Below are 23,639 nucleotides of genomic sequence, written 5' to 3'. Positions count from 1 at the left end.
AAGTTATGAGTGCAAAATTTTAATTCAATCTTCTGCAATCAAACTTATATTATATCCAACAAAGACTAGAACTGGTAACTAATAGATCAACTGAAGACATTTAAATTTTTATTCCTTTCACCCTTGCAAAGATTTAAACAAATTATTTTGTGATTAGCACTTTACAGTTTATAAGCACTGTCACATATATTCTCATTTTTTTATTGTCTTTCCAATAAAACTCTCTGTAATTCTATAATGTCCTCATTTTATAAGTAAATAAATTAGGGATCAAGCATCATGCTTCTAAGTAAATGCAGGTGATTAACCCTAGAATAATTAACATTCTAGAATTTTAGGCTTTGTTGAATGGATTGCATTGCACCTAGATTGCATTGCACTTCTTTCCCGAAATAACAACTCAAGTCTCCTTAATGCCCAGAGTCCACATCATACTCTTTACTGTTTCCGACTTTTAATTCTTTCTCTTTCTTTTTTGTATTCCCTCTGTGCACCCATCTTGAATGTCCCTCCCACCTTATCCAGGAAGTCCGCCAGCCCCTGCTGCTCTTAAGGAATACAACCTTTACACAGATTGGTTTGAGAGTTCTAAGTGCATCATTTATGTACATTCAAATTCTGCTACTAGACTGTGAGCTCAGGAGAAAACAGAGACCAAGTTTCATATTTCTTTGAAACTCATTTACAGGAACCTAGTATTGGATATATATGTAGTAAATGCTTGATAAATAAAATATTTGGTTATTATTTAATCTACCCAGTGGAGTGAGTATTGAAACATAACTCATCTTGCTGTATTTGTATTTCCATGCATGTGGCTTGTAATTGAACCTATATAATTACTAATTGTAGTTGAGTTCAGTGTGTTTTTTTTCCAATATGCTCATACATTAGTTGACCCTACCATTGATTTCTAACGGTCAGTGAAGTCCAAGCCTGTGGCCTGGGAATGAAATCAACCACACTGCCTGATGGATTCCCTGAATAGGGCAGGCATGTGGCTCATATATCAGAACTGAGAACCAGAACAGGAAATGTTATATTGTGATTGCTTTTCTATAAGAATTACATTAGCATCACCCATTCTGCTAGTCATAATTTCTCAAAAGATCAGGGATTTCCTGTGGTACACAGCATATGAAAATGTATTCCATTTTATGTAATGATATAAATGTAATGTAAATGTATATGCTGTCAATCAAGCATATTATCCATACAAACTTAATTTTTAAGAATGTAAATTTTATGTGAAAATAGTACACTTGAACATCTCTGCCTTTTAAAAAATGTATAGCATTGTATGACAATTTGCTTTTTCTGAAATATAAACATTCTGTTTGACAAATAACTCCTTTTGTTCATATTTTAAGGTGAATTTGGAGAAGTCTGTAGTGGGCGTTTGAAGACACCAGGGAAAAGAGAGATCCCAGTTGCTATTAAAACTTTGAAAGGTGGCCATATGGATCGGCAAAGGAGAGATTTTCTAAGAGAAGCCAGCATCATGGGTCAGTTTGACCACCCAAATATCATTCGCCTAGAAGGTGTTGTCACAAAAAGTAAGTTTCTGATTTTCTTCATTATTTCTTTTCTATATCAGTCTGAGATTTTTAAAATTTGATAACAATAGCACAGTCATTAAGAGAATAACAGTTCAGATATCATCGGATATTACCCCTCAGAGACTTGATACTAAGCTGTGACGTTATCAGAGTTTGCACTGGTCACCAAATAGCTTCAAAATGGTATTACCTGTAAGCCATTGCTAATTTAACCTGAAGTAATGAATGCAGAGTAAAGCATTATATGTATGTTTTTTCAGTCAAAATTAATGGAAGAAAGTTTCAATATTTTGGATCATTAAGGTAAAATACTACTGTTTAGAAATAAATTTTATTCATCAATAGAGAATGTTTTATCTAGAACAAAACATTTCAACAAAAAGTTTAGTATGGAGACCATCTACATAAATAGCAATAGAAATAAATTGTTAAAATTGATATAAAGTGAAGAAAAGGATTATAGACTCTGAAGTAAAAAATACTGCTTTTACAGAAATAATGGGACCAAGGCCATTCCTTCAAAAGGCAATTTCTAAAATATCCAAAATTAGTCATATACTCAAATAAACATATTGATATATATTGACTTTTATTTGAATGATAGTTCATAAAATGCAATAATATTTCTTCTTATTTTATTCACTAATGAATTACACATATAAAATCCAACACAGACTGGCATTAAAATTTTCTTGAAAATAATTACAATCTTTGAAAGGGGTATATTGTTTTACAGTATAGAAATTTATTTTTAAACACTTTAAATAAAGTTGAAATTTTATTTCAGATTTAGAAGGAGAAAAGCATAAAAGCTTATTAAAATCGTGTAACTGGCCCTCTTACTAAAATTTCTCATAAGATGTCGAGCAACATGCTGCCCAAAGGCAGCAGATTACATACAGCCATGAAGTTTGGAAGGCAAAAAAGAGATTTTGACAGCAGGAGTTGTAGTGGACTGTTAGTGGGCTTAATGAGGTCTTTTAATATTATGCTCGGTGTAACTCTTCCCCACACTCTGAGCTTTTCCATATGTCTAATTTGGCCAATGAGACATTAAGAAGTGTGAAACAAGTGGAGGCACTTTACATATTATTGCAACACTCCTTCCTAATATGCAGCACTGCAAAGCAGAGGAGTAGTGAGATGCTCCAGTCCGCAGCCACATTGGGAGCTCCGTGCAGAAGCACTGAATGACAGCCTTGTGAGTGAAGCATCTCAGATATTTCAACCACACCCCTAATCCCTATCACCACTGACACCAGATGGCTTCAGCTATAGCCTCCTTTTGGAGCAAAGAAGTTACCCAGTCAACCCATAATATCATAACAAAAATGAAATGTTTTTTTTTTTTTAAGCCACTACATTTTTGGACGGCTTGTTACACAGTTGTGGATAACCAAACACATAGACTCTAGTTAGAATTCAGCTCTTGTAATTTAAAATTAGTGCTGTTTCAGGTAAATTATTTTACAATTCTAACCTTTACTTGCACTTCTATAAAATGGGGTGGAAATAACCCATTACCATATTGAATAAAGCACTTCATATCTTCTCTTCTCTGCAGTAAAGCAGTACTTATAGCAAAGGAATACTACAAGAATTAACTGTAAATGTATAATGCACTTAGCATCGTGTGTGACTCATGGTAAGCCTCATTTAACAGGAACCATTATTGGTACTATGTGTATCAGGCATTTTACACAAACATTTTACCATTTTACCTTCACAGCAGCTCTTGTATCAATATCCATATTTTAAAAATGAGAAACTAAGACTCAAACAAGTTAATTAACCCACATAATTAACTGCTAACCCAAAGCAGCAATATTGGTATCAAACAGAAATCTGTTTAAATGCAAGGGTTTTCTTTTCTCTTTTGCTATGTCGCAGTGAGTCAAAGTTTTAAACTTTAATTACTTTACCTAAAGTAAAGCAATGCTCAGTAGTGCACGCCTGTAATCCCAATGACTTGGGAGGCTGATGCAGGAGGACCACAGGTAATAGAAGCAATCCTAGACAATTCCAAGACCCTATAATATAGACATTAAAAAAGGGCTTGGGTGTAGCTCAGTGGTAGAGCACTTGCCTAGCATGCATGAGGTCCTGAATTCAATCCCTAGAACTGCAATAATAATAATAGTAATGATTAAATAGATAACAATCTGAATTAAATAACAGTGATTTTCAAAATAGGAAACATATACCTTAAATTAATCCTAAAAGGAAAATTAGGAAAGATCCTGCTATGCATGATACCCAGTGAAGAATCAAATCTAAATGAGAGAAACTGAGAGACAAAGAAATACATGTTAATTATTTCATTTATATTTTCTGACTTCCTCGTCATTAATTTAGCTTGACCATGTCATGTTATTTCTTCTGTTTTATATGGCAATCAGAGGATAATTGTGCAGGAAAAATATAATTTTGGAGTTATGAATCTTTGGAGTGTATTTAACATAACAATTTAATGTCAAAGTCTTTTTATATGTGATTACACATGAGATATCTTGAAATAAGTGTTCAACAAAAAAATTAAAGATAAAAAAATATCAGATCTGTATTTTTGATAAGTCAAATTATATGTCTTTTTCATGTATTCCCATGTTTTTACTTACATATTCTCATATATATGTAAATTAGGGCCTATGATAAGGAAAAAGATGTATAGACCTATGAAATGTAGGATTATAAAACCTAAATCATCTGAATAGATTTAATATGATAATCTGTGACATCTGTCTCCCAGTTTGAAATAGTTTATTTCATATAAACATCCAAACAAGGAGTACAGTGATTACATCTTTAACAATCTTATCCAAAAATGAGACCAGTGACCTGTACTTAGTTAAATTTATGTGATCCATGAGTCAAAATCCTTGTCACATTTCTTTAAGAAAAAAAGGAAATAAAATCCCATTTATATAATAAACTGAGAAAGGATAGATTTAGTATGCTCTTGAGCAATAATCACCGTTATAATTTTAAACTTGTAAGAGTGAGCCCCCTGTGTGAGTGGTGTGGTGCTGCCAGGGTGGGTGGTGAGAACAGAGAAAGAAATAATTCCCGCAAAGATAAGTGGGCATGTTTATACTGTTATCATCTTGCCTCGAGGGCTATGGATTTGCTAGGAGAAAGGCAATAAATAAATGAATGAATGCCTCATTCCCATAAATACATGATAATTGTTCCAAGATTGCCCTTAAGTAGCTAAGAGATAGCTAGCAATTAATGCTCCCTGAAGATCACCCCATTACATAAAAGATAATACTGATGAAGATGAAGATGCAGTGTAGGTTTACAAGGGCATATTTGTAGAGTATCCCAGGGCCACAGAAACAACTGCATAGACTCTCCATTAAAAGTAATGCAAAATTATATATCAAAATCTTCATAAAATCATTTTATAAATTCTTAATATGTATACTTTTAATCTTGTAGTTTTTTTCTGAGAGATATGTATTATAAAGTTCTTGGGAATGCTTTTCTTTCCTTTCATATTTGTGCATATAACTGCTTTTATTTTAGATGCGAAGGTTAAATGTTTAAAAGCTGTATTATTCAAAAGTGTTTCTGATAAAATTTGAACCTATTTATATGATACACATCACAATTTCATTAATGTTAAGATACACCTGATATAAAAAGAGATTAATCAGCCTATAACTATGTGCTTAGAATGTACCTTTTCTCCAAGAAGCAGATAAAAGTCATCAGTTAGATGACAGACTTTTAGCCATAAGTAGCATAAATAGTAGCAATTCATAACAGATAATGTATACACCAGTGTCATTAACTATATAACTCACAAAAAAAGAGCTACCCTTCTTGAAAAATCAGAATTGCAGCACAACAATGAAGAAATTCAATACAATAACTACACTTCAGGAGACTGGGCCCTGCCATTTGAATTCATGATGGTGGAAGAACCAAAAAGAGAAACAATGGATAGTAGCAACTATATTTAGGTATATAATTATATCTCAACTAAATCATAACTCCAGTAAGAAGTAATAAAAGCAAATCAGGATAACATACAAATTCTTAAGCATAACTTCATTTCACCATATGACCTTCACAGTATTAAAGGTACAATAAAAAGTTCTGAACCTGCTCAAATCCTCTTTAATTACTCAAAATTACTGTGACTTCCCTCCAGGGAGTTTGGGGGGCCACATGGAACATAACTAGAAAAATAAATTAAAGCTAGTCAAATACCTTGTAGTAAATGCATAAGAACTGCTTCTTCTAACTGATGACTTTTATCTTGTAGTCTGCTTATGAAATAATAGACATTTCCCAAGATTTCCACTATTACTTTTGCCACTGATATATCTTCTTCTCTGCCTCGTTATATTCAGACAAGTCGTATGACCTCTTTAGGCCTCATTTTATTCCTTTGTACAAAAGACGAGAAAGTGCAGATTAGACTAGAATCCGATAAAGGTCACATCTAGCTCTAATATTTTGCGATTCCTTTCCTTTGACAAAAGAAGAGAGTCATGAAATGTTGGTGCAGAAAATTTATGCCAGTGATAACTTATCACCCCAACTTTATTATAACTTCAGATTCAAAGTGATGATTCAAAGAGATAGAAAAGGAAGAAATGAGAAGTACCTATATTAAAATTTTTGAGTTATAATCTGTAAGGTAGAAAGTTTAAGGGTAAAAATTTCCCATGAGGAAAATCAGAGTTTGGAAACTGTATTAGCTCTCCATCTTCAATGGTTTAGACCTGGAATGTCTCCTAAATCCTCATACATTGAAGTCTTGGTCCATAATGCAACAATATCCAGGGTTGGGGTTTTGGAGGAAGCGAAAGGATCTTTAGGGATGTAATCTTTTCAGTGGATTAATCCATTTTATGGATTAATAATTTGAATGCACTACAGGAAATAGGTAGAAACTGTATGCAGGTGGAGGCATGGTTGAAGAAGGTGGATTACTGGGGGACTATATATTATGTCCCTGGACTCTTCTTCAAGCCTCTCTTCCTCACTGCCCTGAGCTGAGCAGCTTTCCCCTGTCACATGATTCTGGTATGATGTTCTTCTGCACTTCAGTCTAAAAGCAATGGAACCAGCCAACCTTGAAATGAAACCTCTGAAACCATGAGCCAAAAACAAACAAACAAAAAACACCTTTCCTCCTAAGTTGCTTATGTTAAGTATTTTGATTGAAACAATGAAAATCTGACCAACACAGAAACAATCATTATAACAAAATACCTGAGGTTATTAACTTATAAAAGAAAAGGTTTATCTTGGCACATAGTTTTGTAAGTTCCAGTTGTGATTGATCACTTCCTTTGTTCTCTTTTGGGTCTGTGATAGGGCAGCACATCCTGCTAGGAGCACGTGGCAGAGCAGAACTACTTACCTCAAGGCCAGGGAACAAAAGAGAAAGGAGTCAGGGACCTTCAGTCCCCTCAGAGGGCACACCCTAATGGCCTAGGGACCTAGCACTAGGTTCTATTACCTCCTAATAATGTTACCCCAGATACCAAGTCTTTGACGTTGGGGGATTAATGAACATCCAAATTGTAGCAGATATATAGTATAAATCATAAGTGGTTAAAATGTTCTGTAAATCTGTTTCTAGTAACAGACATTAGATGTTTGTTTGTTTTTTCCTGTGATTTGGATGCTCTGAAGGGTTTTCCAAGAAACATTTGCTTAGGACCGCTGCTCATCAGGCACTATTATTGATTAAAACCTAGAGATATAGAAAAGAAGCGACCAGTGCTCTTGAGAAGCTCATTTGTTGGTGAGAGTCTACTGAGGCCAGTATTTCCCGATGCAGTGTAGCATATGCCATTTGGGATGAAATTATTCATTCATTAATTCATTAAATATTTACTGAGTTCTCATTCTTCTAGTCACTGTTAATACAATAATGAAAAAGAAATATCCACTAGAGGAGACAAAAAGAATTATGAATATATAAATATCATTTTAGGTAAAAAACAAAAACTGAATTCAGTAAAGGAACCAGACTTAGGTGTGATAGGAGAGTATTCCAGGCAGAGGAAACAACTAGTTCTAAGCCTTTGTGCTAAGAAAAAGAATTTGGTTTGTTAGGGAAACATCAAATAAGCTGGAGAAAAGTAATGACAGTGTAGGTTACATAATGGAATAAAAAAGTACCAGCAGAGAAAATTATAAGGAGGTTAGTACAATAATCCAGTTGAAGAGTAATGAGAAAGTAGGTTAAATAAATATAAAAATATAAAAAGAAAGGAATAGATTTGAGAACTATTTCTAAGGTTAAGAGACTTTAGTGACTATTTGATTGCATAGGGGGAATGAGAGAGGAAGAGATGTTTTTAAATGACTCCCAAGTTTATGGTTCCTATAAGTAAGAAAGTATATTGGAAATTCTGTTGAGAGAACAGATTTAGAGATAAAATGATCTTTTCTGATTTGGACATGTTAAGTTTGAGGTGCCTGAGGTTTCCAGAATGCCCCTCAGGCCTGGTTGGGAGTCTAGGCTTTAGGTGCAAGTGAAAGAGTACTCAACAGATAGGGGATGGTTGGTGGTTGAAGCCAGGGGAAGGATGCAATTACCCAGAAGGTGGAGGAGAGCCAGTACTAAGAGGCACGCTGAAGAAGAGAAGTTCATGAAATGAAAGACGGAAGAGCAACCAGGTTTCCAATGATGAGAGAAAGGTCAATAGAATAAAGTGAACTGGGTAGCCACATGTAATAAGGATTGAAAAGCATCCTTTGGGTAGAGTCATCAGGAGGGCACTGTCCATCAAGCTCATTGAGAGGGCACAGGATGCATTGCAGTATGGCATAGAGCAAGACACGTGAACACTGTGATGGAACTGGTAGCTTTTGAAATGCAAATCAGAAACTGTTGATTGTTTAAACTTCAGATATTGAACATTCTTTATTTATTCATTCAAGTGGTACTTATTAAGTACTGAGCTGCCATGTGCTCAGCTCTTCTCCAAGCATTAAATATTCAGCAGTGAATTGGAAGTCCCGAGTCTGGTTTCTCTAGGTCTGCCTTCTCTGATTTCATTCATCTTGAATCCCAGATTGCATTTATTCTGAACGACAAAGATATTGCCAAATTTATTCTTATTTCTCCTATATTTCCTTTCCTTTTCTAAACCCCTGAGGAGATGAGATAAAAAGTATCTTAACCAGGTACAGAGTCAGATAACTGTGATATGAAGACTGTGGTCTCTGGAAGACTCACCTTCTTAGCTTCTTCTGTAGTTAACAGCTACTTTTTCCCCCTGTGACTTAATAAGTAAGTTTACCTCGCGAGGGGGTGCATAGAGGGCTAAGGTGTTATTAAAAGTTTGAAATAATTCCTGGGATGTATATGAAAGAGAACTGACCAGGAACTGAGGAGGAAAGATTATGAGTATCTGTTTTAGTTAGCTTTTTTGATGCTTTGACCAAAAGGACTGACAAGAACAACATAGATTAGGAAAAGTTTATTTTGGTTAACAATTTTAAGAGGTCTCAGTTCATACATGGTCAATTTCATTGCTCTGAGCCTGGACTGAGGCAGAACATTATGGCATAAGCGTGTAGCAGAAGAAAGCAACTGAGAACATGGCAATAGGAAGCAAAGAGAACTCTGCTCACCAGGGACAAAATATATACCCCAATGGCATGCCCCCAGTGACCTACTTCTCCAGTCATACCCTACCCACCTAGAATTAAGTCTCAGTCAATTCATATCAGTGGATTAATCAGTGATTGCATTACACCTTTATAATCTGAAAAATTTTGCACTGTCTCATACATGAAATTTTGGGCAACACTTGAAATCTGAATCATAATAGCATCTCTGAGCAGTCAGGGACCTGGAGATATTGACAAAACTTGCTGCCCTCTTATCAATGAGGGAATCGGGGATGAAATAAAAGTGGGAAGAGGTGAAACCCATCAGAAGAGAGGCACCCCCCCCCAAAAAAAAGATGTTTTTCTGTACTTTCTCTCTTCTACTAGCCTTAAAGATTTACCCCTTGCTGTTGCTGAAAATAGTGATGAATTATTCTTTTGTAATCTCTGGACTCTCAAGGGATTCATAGAACATTAACTGCAAAGTATCTACTTTTTAGAATTATAATGTATACATATTGATAAACAGAAAACAAACCAAATGTGACTGTAACCGATAATAAAAAGATGACAAAAACCTGGTGGCCCTAGTGTCATACTTTGTTCAAACAGTACTGGGGCTAATTGGGATCACCAGCTTGTTTTCTTTCTGTCAGAGAATATTTCCCTCCTTATAAAAGAGAATAAACCTTTTTTGTATTCAGGAGAAATTTGTTCTTATACCTTCAGTATTGAAGCATTTGAGATTTCTCAAGGTCATTCACACTAATCACCTCCCTAGATCTACTTCTAACCTGCTCCTTCCTCCTGTGGTTCTCCTTGGGTCCCTAAACTATCCTGCTAATTATTGGGTAGATAGTAATAAGTAGTAACAGTTTAAAAAATCTAGTAACAAGTTGTTAAGTGTGAAGGTAACACTGTATACTCTAAGAACTAAGAGAGAAAAGGGAATGCAAATGAAATTTTATTCACACATATTTTCTTTTAATACCCCCAAATACAATTGAATGAAGCCATGTAGAGGGTGAAATCTTATTCATTTCAAAAAGGAAAAAAAAAAGTCCTTTCACACCATCCATAAGATAAGATTTGTTCTGAGTAAAGAGTGTGATAAATCTGAATTTGGGAAAGACTGTAGATAAACTTGATAAACCCATATAGCAGGCACGAATTTGCATCTATGAATTCAAGAGAATAAAAACCTACCTGCCAGGCTACAGGATTAGACAGTCAGTCATTACTGAGGAACCTTCACCAGGTTCCTAACAGTTTTATGTAGGACTAGATAACAACCAGCCAAGTCTTAATCACTGAAATTTATTATAAGATCCTCTCTATATTATTTCTAGTAAAATTACCCATGAAACTAATAAATGGAAATCTAACAAGGCCCTCATTGAATCATAATTTTTTGGTCCTGGGTATTGAACTCAGGGCCATCCATGGCTCCATGGTAAGGACGTACTATACAAGTAAGCTGAATACCCAGACCCACTTTGATGAACATGGGCACTTTAATACTTGTTGTTTGTTTGTTTGTTTTTGAAAGAGAGAGAGAAAATTTTAATATTTATTTTTTAGTTTTCGGCAGACACAACATCTTTGTTTGCATGTGGTGCTGAAGATAGAACCCAGGCCACACGCATGCCAGGCGAGCGCGCTACCACTTAAGCCACATCCCCAGCCCTTAATACTTGTTTTTGCTGCTGCTGCTATTGTTGCTTTGTTGTTGCTGGATTGTTATTATGACTTTTCTTAAATGTTTATTTTTATATAATTTCAGATTTACAGAAAATGTTGAAATAGCATAGGTCCTATATAAATTTCAGTAAGTTTCCCTGATTTAAGGACTTTACATAAAAATAAGGCTATTATCAGAACTAAGAAAGTACAGTAGTGTTTATTAAACTATAGAATTCTTTAAAATTTTTATCAGCTTTTCCATTGATGTCTCTTCTTTTCTTCCTGTGCCATGATCGAATCTAAGATCCCACATTATATTTAGTTATCATATCTCAGCATCTTCCAGTCTGTGACAGTTCTTTACTCTTTGTCTTTCATGACCTTGATGCTTTTCAAGAATACTAATCCGATTTTTGTCAAATGTCCTTCAATTTGAGTATGTCTATTGTTATTCATGATTAGATTGTGTTTATGCATTGTTTGGCAGGGGCATCAGAAAGATGTACCCTTCTCACAGCTTTAGATGAGGGAGTAGCTGGTGTCCTCACACCTTATTCTTGAGGGTGGTAACAGATTTCTTGCTTAAGAGGGCATCTCCTAGATCATTCCATTATAAAATTATTTTCCTCTTTTGTTAATAATATGTTATTTGAAGGAGAGAGAATTTAAACTCTGAAAATATCCTGTTCTCCACACATTTTTGTTTACTAAATTTGTCACCTGTTTTAAATAGATCTTGTTTGCACAATTCTTATTGTTGAGTTCTAATGTAGGTTTTTCTATTTCTGTCTGTATTTATTAATTGAAATTCTTCTATAGGGAAAAACTACATTTCAGAATCTCAAATAAGTATATATGTATCCTTTGGGATCTGGCTTTGTATGCTCAAAAGAATACACTTGAGATTCATCTGTTTTTATTTTTGCTGAGTTTTATTCCTTTATATACATGCACCATCATTTATTTTTGCATTCAGTGCTTGAAGGACATCCTGGGATGTTTCCAATTTGGTGATTATTAATAAAACTTCTGTGAACATTCATATACAGGCTTTTATGTAAACATGTATTTACTTAGATCTTGGGTAAATGCCTAGAAGGGGAATGACTGAGTCAGATGGTAAATGTAATATTTAACCTTATAAGAGACCATCAGACTATTTTCCAAATAGGATTTTACATTTTGCATGCCTAACTAGTAATTATGAGAATTTCAGTGTCAGTACATTATTTACAATGCTTGAGATTGTCATTTTAAGAAATTAGCCATTCTGATGCATCTACAGTTGTATCTCATTTTCATTTTACTTTGAATTTTCCTAAGGACTAATCATTTGGAACATCTCTTCATATGTTTATTTGTTCCCATGGGGAGTGTGTCTTCTTTGCCCATTTTTTGAAAATTACATTGTTTCATTTCTTAATATTGTTTTTAAGGTTTATATTTTATGAATATGGTCCTCAGTAAAATGACTTACAGATGTTTGTCCAGTTTGTAGTTTGTCTCTTCATTCTCTAAACAATGTCTTTTGCAGAAGTTTTTTAAAAAATTTTGACCAAATGTAATTCATAATGTTTTTAGTGGACTGTACATTGGTGTGAATATAAAAAAACCCTACCTAACCCAAAATATTCTCCTCTACTATTCTGTAAAAGATTTATGGTTTAACACTTTACATATAGATCTGTGATCCTTTTTGAATAAAATATATGGTATGGGACAAGATTCTTTTCCAAATTTTGTATTTGGATTATTTTGATATTATTTATTGAATCAAAATGTTTTTTGAAATATAAAATGATTTTTTTCTCTCTCATTTTAAAATTCTCTGCTTAAAATCTGCTTTTCTTCACCCCAAAGTCAAAATTCAAGCTCCTGAAAATAATAATTCAAGGTTTGGGATGATTGGCCCTTGCTCACAACATATCTTTAGCTTAATCTCCTACTTTTTCTACTGTTTAGTTTATATTCTATTAACAGTTGACCATTAATGACTCATGAAAACACTCTTTCTTACCCAAAATATTTTATCATACTTGGCTCTCTGCTTATAAAATACTTCTTCTTCCCTACCTCTTCACCCGAGCTATTTCTATGAGGGAAGAGCCATTCTATATGAATCATACTTTTTTAATCTCTGATCTGGGTTAGATATCCACATTGCATTTACCAAGTAAGATTATAATTACTGTGTACATGCATTACCCAAACGTATGATGTTTTCTTCGCCCTCATCCCCACATCAGGTTTTGAGCAGCTTTCTCATATGCCCCTTGGATTATTCTTGTACATTCCCACCAGCCTGTTAACTGAAACAGCACAACATGTACCTTATCTTTGTCCCCTGTTGGACCTCTATCTCACCTACATACTGCCCACCACAACCCTTATAAAAGCTTCATACAATTGCACTGACCCTCAGTAAAACAAAACTATATCTGTCATTTCTGGATTTATCCGGAGGCTTCAGGATCCCATAGTTTTGCTGGGCTTGTGTGTGTGCTGAGTGAAATGAGGAAATGGGCCTTCTTCAGCCACTCGGTGCTTCAATTTGTCATTTGGATACCAAAGCTGCTCTCATGTACTCAGAGTAGTCAAAATATCTCTGGAACAGATTCATGTGGTTTATGGTGACCCTGATAATGAATCCCTAAACTCATTTTTCCTTTTAGTGTTAATTTTCTATTCTATCTCCCTATTCTCTCAAACTACTCTCTCTAATCTCTAACATATACTCCCCAATATGTATTTTATGTTTATTTACTTTTGAATAGGAGGTCCTGTTAATATTAGAATAGGGGTTTGAGGAGGCCATGGTTGATTAAGTAGAAGCTGTATTTATTGTGTTGTCTAGCACATGATGAAGCACACATTAAACACTAAGTACATAAAGATGAAGGAAAATGTTGAGAGAGTAGAGAAGGGAAAGAAAAGAGAGGAATGCTAAAAAGAAGGGAAGGAAGCAAGAGAATAAAGAAGGAACCTAATTTTTTCAAAGACTTCAAACCTAATTCTCAATTTTAACAATTTCCTATGTTAGTCACATAGTGGAAGTGGAAGCTTTTCTCATAATTGTGTTTCTCTGGGCTTTTGCAATTTCTCCTACCTCTGAACAGTAATCAGATATTAAGTGTGTTTCTCCTCTAAAACTTTATCTGTATTACAGTTATTTAGGTACCTGTCTGTTTCTGTTATAGACCAGAATCAACTTAAAAGTAGGAACACTATTAATTCATCTTTATATTCCCCATATTACCTAGTCCAGATCTTGTGTGAACTCAGCCTTAACTTCAGAGTGGATATAGAATACAGTATTGCACTTTTTAGGCATGAGAAATGAAAGTAGGCACACATTAGTCCACTCATGATTGAGATAAAACAACAGAATCATGTGAATTTATTGACATTTTTATTATGTTAACATCAATCATTGCGAGTGTATTTGTTCATTTTCCACCTAGCACAAATGTCACCCAAAGACATTAGTATTTTTTTCTCCATTTCATTCAGATTCAATGGCTGTTTCAGGATTCTTAGCTCTGAATATAATGCATTGACCTTTCCCCTGAACATTAATAAGCATGATTCTTCTGAAATAAGTTCAGTTTTCATCTTGGCATGGCCATATATTACATAGTGCATGCTGTTGTATTTGGTATAGCAATCCATAAATACAACAAGCTCTATAGCACCTCTGTGACTTTCTCACTATTTCATATACCTAATGACTGAACTATTCCATTACACTGAAATGGAAGTATACAAAAACGCCTTCCATTAGCTACAGTTTCTGGGACTTAATGATTTATTTAATACAGATTTTATCTCATGGCAAGAAATTCCAGAATGTTCCCTGAGGAAGATAGTCTGGATAGGAAGTACAAGGCTGCTAGAGGGACTTAAAGAATGAGGATGCTTAAAGAGAAAGAATCAAGGGTGAGACTACTGGGATTTCTTAGCTTGTTCCAAAAATAGAGAAAGTAGTTATTTTCTTTAGAGAAGATTTATAATTAATATAGTTATTATTTGCATATTAGCTAAATAAATTTTCTAAACAAAAGCTTCCCTCATGTCAACTTGAATTTTTTTTTTTTTTTTTTTGCTTGAGTGGAAACTGTTCCTAGGTCATGGAGATGCTTAGTAACAGACTCAGAAAACATTTCACAGCAACTACCTCCAAGAAGAAAATTTCTAAGACTGCATTTATAGAATGTGTTTCCCAACACTCTGTTATGTATCATGGAAAGCTTAAAGTTACTACTTTTAAAGGATGGAAGAAATGAAATAGTTACTATAACAAAATAATGCTTTTCATCCTTTAGCATATTCTCCGGAATTTTGCTATAGGAAAATTCTTAATTGCTGAGGAGGTCTACCTTAATTAAAAGGACCCACTATTTTTACTAATCAATAAATAGAAACTAGCCATAGAGACAGGAAGAATAAAAAAGAAAAAGATTGGTGGAAAAGCTGGTATGAATGGAGCAAAGCCCTTTATTAACAAATTTGAATTCCTTTAAGGGCTTATAAAGAAATTAGTTATAAATTTTATGGAACAAGAAGTATATTTTTGCTTATATTAATGGAACAAAATAGTCTTTTTAAAAATGACATATTTTTACAGATATCATAAGAAAAGTCCACTACAATTTAGAATCTTGATATGTTACTAATGAAAGACAAAATAAAACTTATTCAAATGTTAACTCAATAGGTAGTAACTAGGGAGAGGTATCATAGTACCTGCTAACTTGTAGTTTCCAAAATTTGTCCATAAAATATTTCTTCACTGATGCAGAAATAATATTATCTTGTTAGAGATTATACGTATTCTGATTTTTAAAAGCTATAATTTGTTTCTTTTTAATGTTTTATACCTTTTTTACTTTCATGAATCAAGCTTTGTCCTACAAAGCATTGCTTACAGTGGACAGGTTAGATGCAGTTAAGTAAACATTAAAGAATCGGTTAATGGCTTCTTTATCACTCTCTAATACCTTGAATTAAAGAAATCTTTCCTAGACTAATGCAATTGCCTTTTCATTGCTCATCCTCCTTTTACTGTTGTCCCAATTAAAGCCTTTATTCTTTAGCAGCCATTGATCTTTGTAAGAAACAAACAAAACAAAACAAACCTCATTTTGTTTTTTTACCCTTTTTACCTAGGAAAAACAAATACAAAATACAAAATTTTTACTTTGCTCTACAACATGATCTGGACCCTGCTCACTTCTCAGCTGTTACTTTCCAGCTCTTTCCCTTCCTAATCCACTATGCCCCACTGCTGAGGGCCATTGCTAAGTAAGAATGACACATGGCATGACCCAGGTCATTTGCAGTGTCATTGCATGTAAGGTGACCTTGCTCAAGGATCAGGGCGGATCCGGGTTTAGGGCGTTCTGGTTTAGGACACTCTGGGTTTAGGGCGGTTCCAGGTTTAAGGTGTATCCTGCTGGGAATAGGGCGTATCCTGCTGCCTCAGGCGCGCCTGCTCCTTGAGTTCCCGTTGAATTCTCCTGGGATGCAGAGAGAGTATTTGGGATTTCGCCCAGAACGTGAACGGGGCAGAGAACGTGGATTTCCCCAGAACGTGTTTGTAGAGTGTCGGTGTGAGTTCCGGAATAAAGAATTGCTGTTTGAATCTACAAGGCTGTGAGTGGCTCGTGATTTTGTGCCCAGCCAGACTGCGGCACCCCACATCAGCTGTGTGGTGCCAACACCCCAGTGATTGCCCACTCAGAGCTGCTGTGTGTTCTCACTGACTGTCAGGGCCTTCCCCATCCTCCCAGGGTGGTTTCTGGGAGTAAGGCTAAAAACCTTGAAAACCCTCCTCTAACTGTAAGAGAGGCTTCTCCTCACACCCAGACCCTCTTTATCATGTATTTTTGTTGTTTTCTTTTCTTATATGTATTATTCTATGAAATCATACAGGCTTTATCCCTATAGGCTCAGAATATCCCACAACAAGGAAAGTTCCCCACACACAGAAGTAGGCACTCAACAGAGAATGGCTTTATATATGAATGAAACATTTTAAGCAATAATCATTAAAATAATTTCTAGAATTTCCAACTTTACCCATACCTTTATTTTGGAGCATTTCCAAATGCAGATTATTAGACAAAATAAGTCATTCAGTTTTAAAATTAAAAAGAAACTGTAGATCAAAATGTAACTATGTTTTATTAAATATTTTCATAGTAGTTCAAATTACATACAATAGGATTCTTTTAAAATAATTATCTAAACCAGACATATAATTAATCTAAATTCCCTGGGACTGGGATTATGTAATAAATAATGGAATTATCAAACCCGTCATATGTTGAGAATTATATAGATATTTATAGTATTTTCCGTTTAGATAACTTAGACTGTTTTCAAATTAGTTAATAAAAAGAACCTTAAGTAAAAGCTAAAGTATGACATTTTTTAAAAGTAATTAAATTTATGAAGGCTTTTATTGTAAAGCAAGGTGAATTTTTTTTAATTAAAGGGATTTCCAAAATAACAACTTGTCATCAACATAATGATTTATTTTTAGTTTAATATAATTATTTTCTAAATCTAGTTTATTGTCTGAGAAGGAACACACCATGATTAGAATAGTATTTATCTTTGGATTATAATTTTAGAATATTTTTTTCATTTTTATCTTCGTATTTGTGTACATCATCTAAGTTTCCTCCCCAAAATAAATATTGTGTATTTTGTTTCTAATATGTGATGAAAGATTTATTCATATTAAATTTAGCAGCCTTACCAAATGGCCATTTTTATAGCTTACAATTGTTGAATGTAGGAGTTTGCTTATGGTTTCATTTCTAAGAAACTCGATTAGTGGACATGCAGCCAAACTCACAAATATGCATATATTCATACTTTTGTTATAACTGATTCCATGAAACAATTGAAACATCTTGGCAAATAAAATAGAAAATTAATCATAGACATAAATCCAAGTCACACTAATTTAAAGAAAAGCAAAAACAATTTTGTGGGTCACATATTTTGAAAGTCCAAGAGTTAGTTATTCAGTGACAGCTATATCTAGGGACTAAAGTAACAGTAAAATTACATACATATACACAAAAGTTGACCTCTATGCTTCTTCCTATAACATCCTTGGTTCCTTTTCAGACAGATCCTTTCCATTTATTGGGGGAAAAAGACAAGTCTCTGTAGATCTAGTGACTAACTTGTCCCTAATTGGGCCACATGCTCATCTTTGGTGTAATCACTATGTGCAAGTAAATGAAATGCTCTGTCCAGGCCAGGTCATAAATCTCCCCTATGTAGGTAGAGATAGGAATGAGGGGCTTGGAATACATAAGGGGTCTTTTCTAAATGTAAATAGAGGACTCACCACAAACTATTCCTTTCATAACAAAGCAACTGGAATCTACTATATGGGTTTCAAAAACATCTCTGGAAAATTTGGTTTAATAGTTACAATCAAACCTTTTTATATTTGTGTGTATATATAGAGATAATAGAAAGATATATTTTCATAATTATATGTAGATAGTACATTACCAGCTTTGCAGAATGATTCATAAAATAAGAGCATGAGAAATCAAACATTTTCAGAAAACACATATCAGCCAGTAACAACTTGATATGACCATGGTTAAATTATTTATTAATAAAATTATTATATTTTCTTTCAATAGCTGCTTATAAAAGGAGGTAAGACTAATTTATATTTGAATAAAACAAAAACAAATCTTAAACTTGTATTTAAAGCTTATTATTAAATATAAAATATTATCATCTCTCTTTGAACCACTCCTGTCTCCTAGGTTAATGCCTATTAATCATCCAGAGACAGCTTTTCTATAAATGTATGTAGACATGTCTATCTACACTTCTCTATATTATTTTTCAAACAGAAATGGAATCATCGTATACAGATAAGTTGCAAATTTCTTTATATTGTTTTTAGTTGTAGATGGACACAATATCTTTATTTTTATTTATGCATTTATTTATTTTTATGTGGTGCTAAGGATTGAACTCAGGAACTCATGTGTACAAGGCAAGTGCTTTACCACTGAGCTACAATCCCAGCCTTGCAATTTTTTAAATTTAGCAATTATTGTTTTGGGTATGACTATGAGTAAATTGACAACTAGAAGCATGCTGGTGTAAAATAAAATGAAAATGTCCTTCTCACACAAATATTTAGATAGTTTTTTTTTGTTTTTTTTTTCAGGGCTGGGGACCAAACCCAGGGCCTTGCCCAATGCTAGGCAAAAGCTCGAACTCTGAGCCAAACTCCTCCCCCAGAGATCTCTGATGATTCTGGGATCATCTGGGAGCCTGGTTCCTTCTCACTTTCTAGCTTCCTAACCATGGGACGTCATAGTCTTAGATGTTGCCTTAATTCTGTTTCTCTCTCTCTCTAGCAGGAGGGCTGCTGGCTGGTTACAGATACTATTATATTGTGTGTTGTTTGCATGTACGAACATGTAACAACAAATCTCATCAGTATGTTCAACTATAATGCACAATAAATAATGTGAGGAATTCAATTTTGAAAATAATAAAAATACAAAGAACAATTATGCTAAGAACTGCTACAAGGGAAACTGGCAAATGTAGTCTCACGCTGGTGGTCCTGTCATTTGTATTAATCATGCCTTTTTTATTTTCTGATATTTTGATATCTGGACTTGCTGATCATGGAGAGACTACCCATTCCAGAGATATCCAATTCCTAGAGATAACAGAGGACTCACCACAACTGTTCCTTTCATCTGTAAGCCAACCAATCCCAAACCCATCTTGTCTCCTACCTCCTTCATTGAGCCTTTAAGTGCCAAGCTATTATGCCCCTAGCCTAATCATCCCAGGGTCAGATATGAGACAATTAGGGACATCCCCTAAGCCCAGAGCCCACTGAAATTATTCAAACTATTTAATCTTAACTCACTTAACCTTCTTGCCTCTAGCCTCACCTCCCTCACCTCTTCCTCCCTGAGAAAACCACAATAAATTGGGTTTTGCTCACATTTGCCCCCATAGCTTGTATCTCCTGACCAACTTCATTCTATGGCCTTGCATAATGTACAGTGCCTCTGCTTTCACGTATCAGTGAAGAGAAAATCTTCTTCCTTCATAACTATCATTTTACAGTCTCTGTGTCTTATTATACCTGATCAAAACAATTCCTAGGTACATTTTAAATATTACAAGGTACTGATAATGGTTATACAACTCCATGCATATAATAAAAACCAGAACTAAAAACTCCTTAAAAGAATGAGATAATTATATCTCAAGTTTTTAGAACATAAAACAACATGTTCTGTTATGATAGAAAGAAGATATAATGGATATTGTAGAGGATCGCCTACGCTGCAATAGTATTTTTGTTTTTACACATGAATACATAAAAATATCTTTTTTTTCCTTTTTTGTATCTTCCCTGTATTATAAGGGTGTGCTATATTTTTTTCAGTCTTTCACCTTGTTCTGAACTATGCTATAATTTGCATCCAATTAAGTTCCAAAAGTGTAATTTTGAGCCAATGGGCATATGACCTTCTTCAAAAATTCTACCAATTGTTTTCCAAAACATTGAAACAATTTAGAATCCTCTTAAAAGATAAATGTGTTTGTTGAATTTACTTAGCTCTACCTGTTACTAATCATTTTAATGTTTTTATCAGTTAGTATTAGTTTATCTTTATTAGCCATTCTTACCTCTTTTCTGACAATTACATGTTATTATCTCTAACTTTTTATTAACCTGGGATATATAACTTATTTCTAACCAGGAACATTAATATTACCACATCTTTAATACGTGTCTAAGCATATGTCTTGTTAGCATTAATCCTGACTAACTTTCTTTGTGTCCTTGAGAAATAAAAATCCATTTTTTCTCTATTTTAGAGTACTTTTCTTCAACTATTTCTTTGAAAATTGCTGCTCTTCTAAATTTTTTATTATACTAGCGTTCACAGGATATGAACACTAGCTATCATAAGCCTACCCCATTTATATTTCGTGTCCTCACTCATGATTTCCTTTTCACACATGATTTTAAGACAGTTCAGCCATATATTTTTTAAAATGAGCACTGAGTTTTCAGTAGTGTTCCTCTCTTTTTTAATTCTTTAAGGCATTGCCTATTTGCTTCATAACATGTTATGATAACACCTTAAGAAATCTCATCTCATATTTTTAATGATTTCTCTATTTCATTGGCTGTATGTGCTTTACAGTAGCCATCTGCTCTGGTGGTTCTACTCAGTCTCCTTTGTTCAACTCTGGCTTACTGTTCTTTGCTGATTCAAGTTAGAAGTGCAGCACAGGTGCAGGGCAAACAGTATTAGGTTTGACATTCAGTAAGATACGAATCAAATTTTCTTTTCCACTGTAGTAAGCTTATATACTGAAGCATATGAGGAAATGAAGAAAGAGAGGCCCCAATTGATTCTCAAAGTTCTGCACATGTGAGATGAACTGGGAAGTCCTTTGCCAGCTGATTGAAGGCATATATATCTCAAGCAGTGTTATGATTTGGATATGAGGTATTTCAAGAAAAGCTCATACGTTAATGCAGGAATATTCATAGGTGAAATGATTTGACCGTGAGAGCTGTAGTCTCATCACTAGATTAATTCATTTGATGGCTTAATAATTTGAATGAACCACAGAGTGCTAAGTGTAGACAGATGGGGTATGTCTGGAGGAAGAAGGTCACTGAGGGCAGGCCCTTGTGGGTTATATTTTGGCTCTGGACCTCATGTACTTTCTGTTTCCTGACTGCTGTGAGCTGAGCAGTTCTCCTCCACCAGGCCTTTTTGCCATAAATGTTCTGCCTCACTATGGGCCTAGAGAAATGGAATCAGCAAAGCAAGGTCTGAGCCTCTGAAATAATAATAAGCCAAAAACAAACATTTTCTTATCTAAGTGATTTTGGTCAGTTATTTTGGTCAAAGCAATGAAAAGCTGACTGATAAAAGCAGGAGCAGGCTTATTCAAATCCACAGGTACCTTGCTGCAGCACAACTTCTTCTCTTATCAGAAGAGCATACGCTTAGCTACTCATCTTCCAAAATCAATCTTAGGATTGGCAGGCTTCACCTCAAGTCTGACAGAGAAGTGAGCCTTCCATCAGGCCACTGGATACCTTCTCTTTCATCAATAAATAAATCTTCTTAGACATCATTGACTGCTTTCCTCTGATGTTTGTTAATATCCTCTCTCTGCTAATGCCATGGGTATTTCGTTTTTGTCCTTATTCTCCACTTCTGTAACCTCTCAGCTTTATTTCCACCCTCCACTTATAAAAGTATCTATTTTCATTGCCAAAAGGTATAAGGTAAAATTGATATATTTATTGAAAAATTGTAGATAAAATAAAATCTTAAAAGTCTTTGATAAAATGTCTAACCCTTAAAGCTCAAATGATTTTAGGAAGAAATACAGGTTTTCCGGGCTGGGGATGTGGCTCAAGCAGTAGCACGCTCGCCTGGCATGTGTGCAGCCCGGGTTCGATCCTCAGCACCACATACAAACAAAGATGTTGTGTCCGCCGAAAACTAAAAAGTAAATATTAAAAATTCTTTCTCTCTCCTCTCTCTCTCTCTCTCTCTCTCTCTCTCTCTCTCTCTCTTTAAAAAAAATTCTCTCTCTCTCAAAAAAAAAAAAAGAAATAAAAAAGAAATACAGGTTTTCCACATATATGGGCAATATGCATATAATATTTGATATGCCCACTTTTTCCCCAGACTTACAAAGAACATTGAAAGAATGTGAATGTCTTTATAATATTCAATATTTTATATATTAATGATAAAATAGAAATTAAATAATTTAAATCCTTTAAAATATTTATTTTATAGAAGTGCTTAATGTGATACTTATTGATAACTTGAAGAAACTGGTAGTGGACAAATCAGTATGTGTGAGATGTGCACAGAGTTAATCTGGGAACAAAATATATGTTGTGATCCTAAAAATGCTGAAAATAATAGAATTTATCTTCAATAATGCATTAGGTGCATAAAGATGAACCATAGACTTAATGGACTTCAGAGTAAACAGTACAATGCTGACAGGAGGGATTATTCCAGAGCAGTTAAATAAAATCAAATTACTAGTATTACCAATATTTTGCAGTGCCCACAACCAATGTTACAGAATGCATATGACCTTAATAAGGGAAAGCTAAAAACCTAAATTAACTTCACCTTGCTCCCATAATTCCAGTAAATTGATAGTGGCAATGCATAAAAGGGAATAAATATGAACTAGTATTTCAAATAACAGGAAAGATTTCTAGAGATTTTGATGAATACATGCAAATCGAAATTAGACAGTTTTGAATAAATAAATGATCCAGAAAGACACATCATGCAGCTTAAAATACCCACAAGAAAAACTGCTGGGGCTCCACTCTTCTAGCAGTAATTAGAATGAGAGTGGAGCTTGAAAAACACTCAGAAATAAGATTGACTAACTGAAGAATTTTCCACCAAGCCCTAATTCCCCTTCCTATGCTCTTCTTCCTGGGCTGCATGCATTCGGAATCACTGGAAATGGTGGTCCATACATCCAGGCTACAGAGGGAAGCAGGTTTTCTATAGAAACAAGGTAACATACCCGAAGAGCAATAGAGCCAAATGTGGATGCTGCTGCCCAGGGTAAAGCTTCCATCAATTTTGTATAGGACCAGGTCTAGGTAGACTTATCCAATAGCACATCCCAAAGTTAAACCTATCAATAGCTCTTAATTACCCTTATCATCTAGGGAAAAGACTTTTGAAGTAGACAATAGATAACCAGGTTTACCAG

General features: G+C 34.4%; 1 protein-coding gene across 1 annotated transcript in view; it reads left to right on the top strand.

The window, feature by feature from the left end:
* Positions 1 to 23,639, top strand: part of Epha6 (EPH receptor A6) — an 808,736-nt gene that overhangs the window by 599,541 nt on the left and 185,556 nt on the right. The window contains exon 11 of the mRNA XM_027943203.3: positions 1,371 to 1,556. Within this exon, the coding sequence (XP_027799004.2) occupies positions 1,371 to 1,556 (186 nt within the window). The remainder of the gene's footprint in view (positions 1 to 1,370; positions 1,557 to 23,639) is intronic.

Source organism: Marmota flaviventris, chromosome 8 (genome assembly GCF_047511675.1).
Source record: "Marmota flaviventris isolate mMarFla1 chromosome 8, mMarFla1.hap1, whole genome shotgun sequence".
Lineage (NCBI taxonomy): Eukaryota > Metazoa > Chordata > Mammalia > Rodentia > Sciuridae > Marmota > Marmota flaviventris.
The sequence above is the reverse complement of the archived record's forward strand: the minus strand, read 5'-3'. Positions and strand labels throughout refer to the sequence as shown.